Source organism: Chlorocebus sabaeus, chromosome 16 (genome assembly GCF_047675955.1).
Source record: "Chlorocebus sabaeus isolate Y175 chromosome 16, mChlSab1.0.hap1, whole genome shotgun sequence".
Classification (NCBI taxonomy): domain Eukaryota; kingdom Metazoa; phylum Chordata; class Mammalia; order Primates; family Cercopithecidae; genus Chlorocebus; species Chlorocebus sabaeus.
The window spans coordinates 11,777,425-11,791,943 of NC_132919.1; the positions used below are offsets into that span (position 1 = coordinate 11,777,425).

The 14,519-nt window shown below is 47.5% G+C and overlaps 1 protein-coding gene across 1 annotated transcript in view; it reads left to right on the forward strand.

The window, feature by feature from the left end:
• Positions 1-14,519, forward strand: part of DNAH9 (dynein axonemal heavy chain 9) — a 372,533-nt gene that overhangs the window by 334,528 nt on the left and 23,486 nt on the right. Inside the window, exons 64-67 of the mRNA XM_008010391.3 lie at positions 421-612; positions 2,317-2,508; positions 5,127-5,297; positions 10,266-10,448. Coding sequence (XP_008008582.3) covers positions 421-612; positions 2,317-2,508; positions 5,127-5,297; positions 10,266-10,448 — 738 coding nt within the window. The remainder of the gene's footprint in view (positions 1-420; positions 613-2,316; positions 2,509-5,126; positions 5,298-10,265; positions 10,449-14,519) is intronic.

Below are 14,519 nucleotides of genomic sequence, written 5' to 3' on the forward strand. Positions count from 1 at the left end.
GTGATGACACCTGCTAAGGTTCCACAACAGGCAAGAAAAGCGTGGTAGGAAGGGAAGATATGGGAGATGCCGCCATGGGAGGTGCACCCACACCCCACACCCCGGTACACAACATTCTCGTTGCATGTCGCCCTGATCCCCATCAGCTACAGGAGCGAACCTTGTTAGCACGTTCATATGCGCAAACTTGAACCCTAAACCAAACCCCATTATAACCTGAATCTAAACCTTAATTCAATGCTCAACTAAAGCCTGACCCCTCCACCCATTCCCCCCAGGCTGTCGTCTCACTGTAACTCAAACCCAAACCAGAATATATGGTAACATCTTCCAACACGAACCCTGATTGTAACCCCACCCTAGCCAGCCCCGTATAAGAGAAGCTGTGTGTGAACATTCAAAGCAATGCTGTCATTTCAGGACACTCTGGAGATGTGTTCTCGGGAGACGGAGTTTAAGAGCATCCTCTTTGCTCTGTGTTACTTTCACGCGGTGGTGGCAGAAAGACGGAAATTTGGGCCCCAGGGATGGAATCGCTCGTACCCCTTTAACACCGGAGACCTCACTATCTCCGTGAACGTCCTCTACAACTTCCTGGAGGCCAACGCAAAGGTAAAGGCCGTGGACGTTCAGAAACCAGCCAGGTTGGGAGAGGGTTAAAATTATTTGATTTTGAGGGGTGAATCAGAGGGGTCTGGGATGGGGCTTGAGAATGCGCATTTCTAACAAGCTCCCTGGTGATGCAGATGCTGCTGCTTCCGGGACCACAATTGAAGAGTGTAACTCATGGTCAGGTTCCAACTCTCACTCCCCATTACCTGACAGCTAGATTATTTGAAGCCTTGATAGTACAAATCAGAGCCCATGGATCAACATCATTGGCAGTACCTGGGAGCTAGTGAGAAATGCAGAATCTTCGGTTCCGCCCAAACGTACTGAATCAGCGCATTTTAATGAGATTCTCTGGTAGTTCGTATGCACATTAAGGAAGGCCACCTCTCACGAGGGTGATGCAGTGCCATCCCACAGAAGGGGCATGTGCACGCTGAAGGGCTGCGCCTCTCACAGCTGGGATGAGGCAGTACCAACCCCAGGACTAGCGCAAAGGCTGAGGATAGTAGAACTGTGAGGTGAGAGCCATGGTTGCTCAGGACGTCTAACTAGAGACTCACACAGTGAGTCAGTCCCATGAGAGAGTGTCCCGGGCCCCAGCAGACCACACCTGTGTCCTCACAGCGTGGCAGGTAGGCTGTGGATCGGCAGGAAGAGACTTCAGACTCGCCTGATGTAAGTTCCCAAACTGACGCTAACGATCACTGCTCTTCCACTTAAGGGACTATTCACCTCATCAAGGTTATTCTAGTTCAGGAACCAAACACAGAGTCAGCAGGGCCACCACCTCTTCCTTGTGCGGAAAATGAACCAGGCCCAGATGTCCTGAGAAATCCTTCTGTCTCCAGCCCTTGGGCCTGGAAAGCCCACGCCCCTCGACAGTATTCTTTCATTGCTGGCTCTCCTCCAGTGACCTCCCTCCCTAAGTTTCACACCAATGAACCTGTGGGCTTTGTTTATTCACTTTGAACTTTCAAAGGGGACGGTTAATCTTGCCATTAAAGGCAGAAAATTAGAAAAGTACTCTGGTCCTCACTTTTCTCCTTTTGACATTCACCTATTTAAATTGCTTCTAGGTAGAGCCTGCCTTCATTTTCACAGTTAATGATCATGAAAGAGGGAAGGCATATCTATATGTGGGACGTGAGGCTGGCATCTTTCCTCTCTTCATTCTTTGATGTAATTATTCAAGCTTTTTTTTTCTCTCTCTCTCTCTCTTTTTTTGAGACGGGGTTTCACTCTTGTTGCCCAGGCTTGAGTGCAAAGGCACGACCTCAGCTCACCACAACCTCCACCTCCCGGGTTCAAGTGATTCTCCTGCCTCAGCCTCCCGAGTATCTGAGATTACAGGCATGCGCCACCACGCCCGGCTAATTTTGTATTTTTAGTAAAGATGGGGTTTCTCCATGTTGGTCAGGCTGGTCTTGAACTCCCAACCTCAGGTGATCCGCCTGCCTCGGCCTCCCAAAGTGCTAGGATTACAGGCGTGAGCCCCTGCACCAGCCTTCTTCAAGCTTTTAATGAACTCCCCAAACACCCCTAACCCTGCTGGGCACTGGGGGTATGAAGATAGACAAGATATCACTCCCAATCTCAAGAAGCATCCCCTCTTGTGACTTTCTGTGCTGCCCAGATGGCAGGCCAGCCCCGACGCCTGTGTGGAGATCTTCCTTCCTTCCTGTCTTTCTTTCCTCCGTCACTCAGGTCCCCTATGATGATTTACGCTACCTGTTTGGAGAGATCATGTATGGAGGCCACATCACAGACGACTGGGACAGAAGACTCTGCAGAACCTACCTGGAGGAATTCATTCGACCAGAAATGTTAGAAGGAGAACTGTCTTTGGCCCCAGGGTTCCCACTCCCAGGCAACATGGACTACAATGGTTATCATCAGGTGAGGCTCTGCTCTGTGCTTCTGATGGCGTGAGGGTGCTCACAGGGACCTGGGTGTTCCTCCCACGCTGACCTGAACCACCAGGGAAGCTTCTGCTGGGCCATCACCATGGCTGCCGGCAGGGGCCGGGACAGAAGGGCTTAGACAGCTGAGCTCATGCCAAATCTGGTCCTGTGCCCCAAGCCTGCCCTGTTTAAGTTGAGAGATACGGGATTTCCAGCCTCAAATTAATAATCAAATGGAGCCTTTGGAGAGCTCTCCTTTCTTGAGGTTTGCTTCAGCCGTTCTCTGTGTTAATATTTTCTACAGATAACATCTGGGACAGTTATTTGGTGGTTTTCACTTGGAATGTTGACAAAGCCATTTGTCATGGAGCAAAATTTTAGGCAAGACCTTAGCCAACTTTTGGTAAAGTTTCTGTTGGTGATTCTAAATATCCCTGGAGGAGAATGATCTTGTGCCAAGATCACTCAGATCACTCACCCCTCCGACTCCCTGCTGGTGGCTGTGGGCACCGGCACATACCACATACGTATGCCACAGTCAGCATTCTCATGAAGGTTTTCTTTTTTGTTTCTTTTTTGGGACTGAGTCTTGCTCTGTCACCCAGGCTGGAGTGCAGTGGCGCGATCTTAGCTCACTGCAACCTCTACCTCCCGGGTTGAAGCTATTCTCCCTGCCTGAGCCTCCTGAGTAGCTGGGATTACAGGCGCCCACCACCACACCCGGCTAATTTTTGTGTTTTTTACTGGAGATGGGATTTCGTCATGTTGGCCAGGCTGGTCTTGAACTCCTGACCTCAGGTGATCCACCTGTCTCGGCCTCCCAAAATGCTGAGATTACAGGCGTGAGCCACCGCGCCCAGCCTCATGGAGGTTTTCTTACTATTACTTCAGTCTTTGATGTTACTGTTACCACAGCTATGTTTAAAGTATTCATCTTAGCCTATTTCACCTACCATGGAAAACATTCCGAAAGATATTTTTTTAACAGTTTTTATTGGTAGGCTTTTGAACATGCCTAGAAAAACTCTTGAATATAAAACATAAGGGAAATATTGATCATAGGAATATTAACTGCAAGTTAAAAAAAATTTTTTTTAATTCATGAAACTTAAGGGTAAATCGTAAAAGTCATTTGATCCAGAAAAATTGGATCTATAAGAAGAGATTTAAAACAACAAAGCTCTTTAAGGAAAATAAGAGGAAATGGTTTTTAACTACTTCACCAAAGGAAAATTGTGCAACAGCGTCCCCTAGTGTCCATGGGATAATTCGACAGGCGGCTGGAGCAAGTAACAGGCAAAGTCTGGTTCTCTTTATTCAGCAAGAGTGCAATTGATTTGCACATTTCCAAGTGACGGAGGTACACTCTCTTTCTTTATACTTCTCTTTAATGTGTCAGTTAATAGATGGTTCTAGGGCATCCACATAGATTCCAGACCTGCACAGAACGCTGGAGGAAATACAAAAATGAACATACAAATCGGCCTTTGAGGAATGTGCAATGTATTACACTAGGTGTTAATAACACCAAGGAATCATCAAAATGATATCAGGGACAGAACTTGAGGGATATTTTCCCACCATCGTGAAAAGAGTCATGAAGAGGCACTCAAAGCATTCAGAGCCAGGCACGGGGGCTTCCGCCTGTAATCCCAGAACTTTGGGAGGTCAAGGCTGGAGGATCATTTGAGCTGACGAGTTAGAGACCAGTGGGCAACACAGTGAGACCTCGTCTCTACAAAAAATAGAAATTAAAAAATCAGCTGAGCATGGCGGCATGTACTTGTAGTTCCAGCTGCTTGGGAGACTGAGGTGGAAAGCACTTGGGCCTGGGAGGTGGAGGCTTCAGTGATCTGTGATGGTGCTGCTGTACTCTAGTTTTTTCAACAGAGTGAGAGCCTGGCTCCAAAACAAACAAACGAACAAATAAATAAAAAAACTGAGCCTTAGCCGCTGGGGAGGATTTTTAGACATTAGGCATGGCAGACTCTGGCCAGTAGCACTGACCACAGAAAGGAGTTGCTTGGGTGACACACAGTTTGAAAATTTGTTTTATTTGAATACCTTTCACCAGGGGCGCAGACTCTCCGGTTCACAGCCAATCTCACCTCCCTCGTCCTAAGCCCAATTCACTAGCTTATTTTGCATGTGCCATCCCATGTATGTGTTCAGGTTTGTCATGTCTGATTTAGATGGAGGGGAGAGAAAAAGAAGAAGGAAAGGTCTGGAATCCTAGAAGAGCTTAAGTAAAATCACTAGGGAGGGAGGGATGCGTATTTTTGAAAGACTAGGAGAAGTCCTCCTCTGGTCTGCAGGAACAAGAGTCATCAGGGAGCAGTGGGACTGGAGATAGATAAAGTCATCTAAGCATCCCAGAAAAGAAAGAACGATAGAATGAATGTGGAAGTTCTGGGAAACAGGTCCAGCCGACAAAAACAGATGATGTCAAGGTGCACTAATAGTGGAGAGGGTGCTGAAGTCAACCAGGGATGGCGAGCAGTGTCCCTGGAGGGAGGACACCAGCCCATGGACTCCCTGCAGAGGACAAGCCGGTGTGGGAGATGGGAGGTATGTGTTGGTTGCTTTTTAATCGAGCTTGCCCTTGATTTTCAGTACATCGACGCTGAGCTGCCCCCAGAATCCCCCTACCTCTATGGCCTCCACCCAAACGCAGAGATTGGCTTCCTGACCCAAACCTCAGAAAAGCTCTTCCGCACTGTGCTGGAGCTGCAGCCTCGGGACAGCCAGGCCGGAGATGGAGCGGGGGCCACAAGAGAAGAAAAGGTGTGTGTGGTGGGGGCTGCCTGAGGTCATTCTGGGGTAGCCTGAGGATCAGAGATGCACATCTTTCCCCTGCTGGCCATTTTGGCAGTACACAGCATAGACAACACACAAGGCAGCAACCACCTGCAGCCTGGAGATGCTTGCCTGACACCACCAAGAGCCTCTCCCCTCCCCCGTCATCACCGTGCTGGCCATCAGTTAAATCATAGGAAGTTCCTGCCATGGGGTTCAGCAGTTTGCTTTGCCAGTCCACCCAAAGTCCATTTGTATTCAGCTTCTCTGCCAAAGTGAAGAAAGGGCAGGGCTGAACAGTGGTGGCTTGGGAAATTTGAATGCGACTTCCTGATTCCCTGGCAAACCAAGCAAGGGTGGGGAAGGGGCTGCCCCTAAGCACCCCCACCTCAGTTCACCAAGCAGATGCTGGTGGGGAAGAACACGCTCCTCCACAATGCAAATGCCTTCTCTTTGTGTGAATGGCTTCTAGTCAGAGAGTCTCCTAACACACAGTTACCTGCTACTAAGCACAGGACTTCCTGAAATGTTGGGAAGGTGGAAGGGAATGACGGAGTAGAAAGGCAGACCAGGGTGAGGTGTGGGTTTCAGGACAACCCAAGGCAACATGGGGGCTCTGATCCTGGTATGGGGGTAGCTGAGGATAAAGAAAGAATGGGCCTCACGCCTGTAATCCCAGCACTTTGGGAGGCCGAGGCGGGAAGATCATGAGGTCACGAGTTCAAGACCAGCCTGGCCAACATGGTGAAACCCCGTCTCTACTAAAAATACAAAAATTAACTGGGCGTGGTGGCGGGCACCTGTAATCCCAGCTACTTGGGAGGAGGCTGAGGCAGGAGAATCACTTGAACCTGGGAGGCGGAGGTTGCAGTGAGCCAAGACCGCGCCACTGCACTCCAGCCTGGCGACAGAGCAAAACTCCATCTCAAAAAAAAAAAAAAAAAAAGGACACCAAAGGGAGATTTCTCCCTGAAATTTTTTCTGAGACAAGCTAACCAACTTCCTAAAGACGTGTTTGTACCACCTCACATCCACCTCATGGCACTGCCTGGAATTTTTTTTTTTTTTAATTTAAATTTTTCTGAGTAAGATTTTACTCCATCACCCAGGCTGGAGAGTTCAGTGGCATAATCACAGCTCACTACAGCCTCCAACTCCTAACCTCAGGCAATCCTTCCATCTCAGCCTCCTGAGTAGCTAGGACTGCAGGTGTGTACCACCACGCCCTGCTAATTTTTTAACTTTTTGTAGAGACAGGGTCATACTGTGTTGCCTAGGCTGGTCTTGAACTCCTGGGCTCAAGAAATCCTCTCACCTTGACCTCCCAAAGTGCTAGGATTATAGGCGCGAGCCACTGCACCCGGTCCTACTTAGGTTCTTTAATTTAGAGATACCATTAGGTTTACAAGTAAACATCCTTGGGAAGATTATCCAACTTTGAGGCTCTAGAGACCGATTTTAGGAAAGCAAACTGATACTAAAAGAGTTGGACTTTTATATAAAGCTACGGAGTCGTGTCATCAAAATAGTATTTCTCAAATTTTAATATGCCTAGGAAGGTGCCAGAGAGATTGAAATTCTGACTCCGAGGCCTGGGGTTAGGTTGCACTGGCAACCTAGTGATTTTGATGAGGTGAGCATACTTTGAGAAGCTGCCCCATATGACCCTCCTCAGTCCATTCCACTATTTGATGTACAATTTGAAAATAAAGAGAAGAACCCACCCAGAATGAATCATGTTGCTAGATCTAAAACTGAAAAAGGCTGAGACTGTATAAGTAATAGACTTAGTGCTCTTCAGTCAAGGTTCAAAGAAGGTTCTAATGCTTATCATTTCCTTATCCCCTCCCCAAGCTAACCCAAGAAATGGGGTGTGTGTATGTGCTCGTGTGTGTATTTCGAAATGATATAAACTGTGATTCCTTGCCATGCACAGTGCTGCATGGGACAAGTGGGCAAGTTACTGGGTGCACATCTGATTGTGCAGTATCCCAGTATTTGGCCATGGTGGTATTTCTCACATAGCTCACATGTTCCTATGAGCTATGTTCCTTCCTGTCCACAGAGCTGTCCAGCTCAAGATGAGGGACAAAGAGTCAAAGCCCAGAGAGTATTTTGTTGTTAAGAAGTAAATGACCAAGAGGTTGCACGCTCCACCTACACTCATGAACTCTTGACTTAATTCTGCTCACATGTTTACATCTATATGAAGGGAAGCTGGGGATTTTTAGTATATAGCTAAAGAGGAGAGAGAAGAGAGGCTGGCATGATAGACACATGGATGGATGGATGGATGGATGGATGGATGGATGGATGGATGGATGGGTGGATTGATGGATGGATGGGTGATGGATAGATGATGGATGGATAGATGGATGGATGGATGGATGGATGGATGGATGGATGGATGGATGGGTGATGGATAGATGGGTGATGATGGATAGATAATTGATGGATGGATGGATGGATGGATGGATGGATGGATGGATGGATGGATGATGGATAGATGGGTGATGATGGATAGATAATTGATGGATGGATGAATGGATGGATGGGTGATGGGTAGATGGCTGATGGATAGGTAGTTGATGGATGGATGGATGGATGGCAGAGGAATAGAGTTATGTACACTCAAGGGCATCTGCAGGAATATATACCAAAAAACTAATAGTCGAACGGTGTTTTTCTCCCACTGGGGGAAGAGTTAAGACTGTGGGAGGACTATGCTTCTCATATCATGTGTATCAGAAATGTTTAGATTTTTCTGATAAGCATTTATTACTTTTCTGAAAAGGAAGAAAGCAGAAGTGTTTGTCTGTGGAAATAAAGTGGACCCCATCCCTTGGAACCCACTCTTCCTATCTGAGAGTCTCTGGGTTCCTTGAGCAAAAGAGGGCTCTGCATATATCTGCGGAGCTGGGCCCTTCCCTATCAGCCCTCTCCCTTCTCAGGCCCCCACACCCTTGACAGTCTGATCAGAGAAGAAACAGAACTCTGTGTCCCCACATCCTATGTATTTTGGAACAATACCTCCAGATGATCTTTTCATCTTTTTGTGAATCATGTCCAAATGGAAGCTCACTGATACAGAGCTGTTTTTTCAAACTCTGCTCCAGAGAAAAAATATATATATAATTTTAGCCGTTTGTCTTCTCCCCCAGCAGCCGCTCTCAGGTACTATTAAAATCCGATTCCAGTTTTTGCTATGACAGCACCAAAGACCCATTCGTGACAGAGTGATTGGTTTTTACTTTCTTTTTTTTCCAACATCAGCTCTTTTCCTGGAGATGGCATTGTATGTTAACAATACAAGGCAAGGTGAATATTTATCATCCTTTACACTTATACAGTTCTTTACAGCTTTCGGAGACAGCCACACTCATCAGCTCATTTGATTTGATCTTCACATCAACTCTGGGAGTTGGGAAAGGGGACGAGTGGAAAAAAAGACACTCGTGGAAGTGTTTACAGTTGGAGAAAATTGAGGCCTAAGCAACTTGCTTACGTTCACATGGGTAATGCATGGCAGAACTATTAACTCTGTCAGGCCTTCTTGGTTGTAAGCAATAGACACCAACATTGCTTAACTAGGCAAGAAATAGCTCATTCTATCAAGGGAGTCAAGCTAAGAACAGATAAAAATCACGATGGCTCTAGAGTCCCAGGAAGAAGGGTAGACCATCCTTTCCAGGCACCTCCCTCCTGCCAGTGGTTCCTTGGATTCCAGGCTTGAGATTCAATTTGTTGTGCTCCTGGAAAACATAATCTGATTGGCCTAACTTGGTTCAGGGGAAACTGGGCCCAGTGACTAAACATAAACATAAAACAATGAGGAAGACGTAGTTTCACAAAGGAGATAGGGAATTGTTCCTAGAAGGAAAGAGAGATAATGAACAGACAAAAACAACAGATATCCTCCACAGGCACCTAGAGCTCAGCTCTCAGGACTCCAGAAAGGGACTGGTGCTCGCTCGCTCACTCCCTCCCTCCCCTCTCTCCCTCTGTCCCACCCTGCTGGCTGTGTGGTCTATTATGTCTGCAATGGTTTCATCTTTCTTTCTCTGCTGACAGACCTCCTGGGCTTACTCATTTATTCCACAATGGCAGACTCAACCTCCAAGTGCCCCAAATTAACTCAGAATCTCTGACCCTCAGTTCCAATTTTCCAGGAGAGAGACCCTAGTTGTCCCAGCTCTGCTCATCTAATTAGCTGACAGTTTGTGTGGGGAAAAGAATTGTGGGGTACAACAGGAGGTTTACATGATAGATGAGGGTGTTTCTTCCAGAACTCAAGGATAGAAACTGCAGTGTTGCCTCATAGAAACTGAGAACTGAGTGGATGGCCAGATAGATAGATAGATAGGTAGGTAGGTAGGTAGGTAGGTAGGTAGGTAGGTAGGTAGGTAGGTAGATAGATAGATAGATAGATAGATAGATAGATAGATAGATAGATAGATGGATGATTGACAGATTAGATAGATGGATAGATGATTGATAGATAGATATTATTTATAACTGTATATGGATATACTGTATCTGGATATAGATAGATTTATCATTGCGGCTCATCACTTCAGCTTCACATGGCCCACAGGGGCCAACTTTTGGCCCAAGTCTGTCTTATGGCTTTCTAGTTCGATTCCCACAGTCAACTGGGTCAGCCTCTGAGTTTTTCAACTCCAAATTCTTAGAGAGGTATCTGTGTTCATCTTATTACGCTAGCCATGCCAGTCCTAGCCAACTTGGCCAGCCTATGAAGAGGTCCTACTGTGATTAGTCAGTCCTCAGACCTGAATCAGTTGACCTGGACAAACAGGCAAGCATTTGGCCAGGTTGGTAGGGGGAGGGGCAGCCGATGATGGATGATTGGCATCCCTGGTCCCATACTGTAGGAAACTGGATTCCTTCTGGAGAATAGAGCCCTTTCTTAACGCTGTGTTTCCTTCTGTGGGGCAGGTCAAGGCACTTCTGGAAGAAATATTGGAGCGGGTGACAGACGAGTTTAACATCCCAGAACTGATGGCCAAAGTGGAGGAGCGCACCCCCTACATTGTAGTTGCCTTCCAGGAGTGTGGCCGGATGAATATCCTCACCAGAGAGATGCAGCGCTCGCTGAGGGAGCTGGAGCTCGGCTTAAAGGTGAGTGCGGTCTTGTAAGGCATGGTGGGGACGTTGCTAGAGGACACAGCTGGAAACCTATGGGGAAGAAGGAGCACTGGGGGACCTGGAAGCTGGGGAGCAGTTGTCCTGCAGCATCCTAGGTGCCCAAAAGGTATTACTCCCCAGAAACCGAAGTCTGGCCATGAGGTTGTCTGCAAGAACCAAGGTGTTATACAATCTTTGACATTTCTTGTCAACAAGGAAAGAGTCTACTATTTCTACTACCAGTTTTACTTTCCTCACCATGAGATGATGTAAAATGCCTAGCACAGAGCCTGTTAATTACTGTTCACCCAGACGACAGGTAGATGGGAGCTCTTTCTGCCTTTGAGGAGCTGAGGAGGGTGACTGCTGTTGGTTTGCATTGTCTTGTTTATTAAAAGAATTGTAAATGAACACTCAGACAAGCCCTGGAAGTCCAGGTATGGAACACGCGGGCGCCTTCATCATGTCTGGCTCTTGGGGTTAAACAGCCAGGGTCACATGTGGATAGGAAAAACACGTATGAGTTTTTTCACACAGAGTCACATAGATGATGAAACAGACTGCAAAATCTAGGTTAGGGCCGGGCTCACGTCTGTAATCCCAGCACTTTGGGAGGTTGAAGCGGGCGGATCACAAGGTCAGGAGATCGAGACCATCCTGGCTAACATGGTGAAACCCCGTCTCTACTAAAAATGCAGAAATTAGCTGGGCATGGCGGTGGGCGCCTGTAGTCCCAGCTGCTGGGGAGGCTGAGGCAGGAGAATGGTGTGAACCCGGAAGGCGGAGCTTGCAGTGAGCCAAGATTGCACCACTGCACTCCAGCCTGGGCGACAGAGCGAGACTCCGTCTCAAAAAAAAAAAAAAAAAAAAACTAGGCTAGGGTTTTTTGTTTGTTTGTTTGTTTAATCTCTTAATGTTCTTTCTCCTTCCTCCACCCCACCTCCACATGGGTAGAAGGAAATAAGGAAGGAGAGACAGGAAGGGAATGTTGAAGATGGACAATGTTTGGTAACGTTTCCAAATTCTGTGCCGGCTTGTAATCAAATGAAGGACAAAATTCCACAGAGTAAATAAGAAGTCTGTCTGTCGTGTAACGCAGTTCCATTACTTAGGTATGCAGCTCTATGTCCGTAACTATCTTGAGCAGGTGTGCTGCCATTTTAAAGGCTTATGGAGCTTGTGTGATGTGGTACAGCCTATTTACCCATTCGATTTCCAATTCATTCACTCATTTTTCTTCCGAGAGCCTTTGCTGCATTTGGAGTCATGAATCTCAGAGCTTGCCTGGGCAAAGATGAAGGGTGCGGGAGGCAGATGTCTTGTCTTTCAGTCTGATTCAAGTAATGTTGATTGATGAGCCTCTTGGGCAAGTCTCAGCACTGCCTGCTGGAGGGTGCAAAGGAGATTGGAAAGGGAGCCTTCCCTTGAAGGACAGTCTTGTGGGGAAACACACACACACTGATATAAAGCAGGGTAGAATTAATTAAGAGCCACATAGAGAGACGTGGGAGAAGAAAGAAGAAAGAAGTTTTGTATGTGGGGTAAGGAAAGCCCCAGGGAAGAAGTGGCATTCATGGGGTTCCAGAGGAAGGGGAGGATTGTGACAGGTGATCATAAAAGGCAGGGGCTCCTAGAGGCACAGAGCACAGCAGCCCACGGTCTGTTCTCAGAGTTAACATGGTTTGGCCGCAGCTACAGGCCCACTCAGGTGAGCAACAGTGATAGGGTGAACTTCCAAAAGGTGACAAAACAATGACAGCAAAACAGCCGGGACCTTTGTCTACTGGTCCCGCTGTGAAAGGAAGACAGACAGAGCAATTTCCATTCAAACTTGCTGTCATGAATCCCGGACTCTCCTTAGGACCGTCCCCCAAGCTGGCCTGGTCCTCAGACTCTCCGGAAGTTCTATCACATGTTCCCATCTCCAGGCTCCAGTCCTACCAACCTCTGGGGGTGGGGCCTAGAAATCCGTAATGTTTCATCACCAGCCCGGAAATTCTTTTGATGACTCAAGTTTGGGAAGTACAGCATGAAGGTAAGAGGCAAAAGAAAAAGTTAGGACGGTGGTATTCATGGCAAAATGAAGGTGCAAAGGGGATGGCAGCAGAGTTCAGAGAAGAGAGTTTTAAGTCTAGGGAAGGGATAAAGCTGAGCTGGCCAGAAAGAAGAACAGCAGGGAAAACAGGCAAAGCAGGTGACTTGGCAGGAGGAGTTCGCAGGATGGTCTGGCCTGTGAGTGAGAGGTGGAGGGCCCGAGTAGGGCAAGTCCCTCAGATGGAGCAGCGAGGAACGTCAGCTCCGAGTTCTTCCCGGAACACTGGTGGAAGGCGTGCTTGGCTTTGCTGACCAGCTTACCTGGCAGGGGGGAGGGGGAAGAGGAAATTCTGCTTGAGGTTTTCCTTCTTCACTTTCTTTGTTTAACAATCACTTTATACTGGGCGCGGTGGCTCACGCCTGTCATCCCAGCACTTTGGGAGGCCGAGATGGGCGGACCACGAGGTCAGGAGATCAAGACCAGCCTGGCCAACATGGTGAAACCTCATCTCTACTAAAAAATACAAAAATTAGCCACGCATGGTGGTGGGTGCCTGTAGTTCCAGCTACTTGGGAGGCTGAGGCAGGAGAATAGCTTGAACCCAGGAGGCGGAGGTTGCAGTGAGCCGAGATCGCGCCACTGCACTCCAGCCTGGGTGAAAGAGCAACAGTCCATCTCAAAAAAAAAACAAAGAGCCAGATTAGATCCCCGGTCAGCAAGCCAGACTTTAAACCTGAACAGCTTCACATCTTTAGAAACAGATTTTATCAATCAGGAGGGGCAATCAACCACTGAAGCTTAGAAAAAAAAGCCTGATGTCATCACACGTTTGAATGATAAAAATTAGTTCCTGGCCAGGCGCGGTGGCTCACACCTGTAATCCCAGCACTTTGGGAGACCGAGGTGGGTGGATCTCAAGGTCAGGAGCTTGAAACCAGCCTGGCCAATATGGTGAAACCCCGTCTTTACTAAAAATACAAAAAAATTAGCCGGGCATGGTGGCTGGCCTCTGTAGTCCCAGCTACTCGGGAGGTTGAGGCAGGAGAATGGCGTGAACCCAGGAGGCAGAGGTTGCAGTGATCCAAGATCACGCCACTGTACTCCAGCCTGGGCAACAGAGCAAGACTCTGTCTCCCAAAAAAAACCAAAAATTAGTTCCCAGCCCCTCCCAGATTCTGGGCTGGCCATGGCTCCATCTAAGATATGCAGTGCCTAAATGAAATAGAATGCAAACCACATATGACAGCCACATAGGTAATTAAAATTTTCCTGGAATTCACATTTTGAAAGTAAAAAACCAAACAGGTGAATTTAACTTTTATTTAACTCAGTATATCTAATTCTTGAATTTTTTTTAGTAGAGATGGGGTTTCACCATATTGGCCAGGTCTCAAACTCCTGACCTTGTGATCCACTCACCTCGGCCTCCCAAAGTTCTGGGATTACAGGTGTGAGCCACCACACCTGGCCAGGAACTGATTTTTATCATTCAAACGTGTGATGACATCAGGCTTTTTTTCCTATGCTTCGGTGGTTGATTGCTCCTCCTGATTCACAAAATCTATTTCTAAAGATGTGCAGTTGTTCAAGTTTAAAGTCTGGCTTGCCGACTGGGGATCTAAACTGGCTTTTTTTTTTTTTTTTTTTTTTTTTTTTTTTTGATGGACTGTTGCTCTTTCACCCAGGCTGGAGTGCAGTGGCACAATCTCAGCTCACTGCAACCTCCACCTCCTGGGTTCAAGCTGTTCTCCTGCTTCAGCCTCCTCCCGAGTAGCTGGGATTACAGGCGCCTGCCACCATGCCCAGGTAATTTTTGTATTTTTTAGTAGAGATGAGGTTTCACCATGTTGGCCAGGCTGGTCTCGAACTCCTGACCTCAAGTGATCCACCTGCCTCAGCCTCCCAAAGTGCTGGGATGACAGGAGTGAGCCACCGCACCCGGCCTGCTCTGGCTCTTTATTCTGATGCACTGTGTGTTGACTTAATAGTGAAGATCTGGACGGGTGGCCCGTGCTATGGCCCTTTAATCC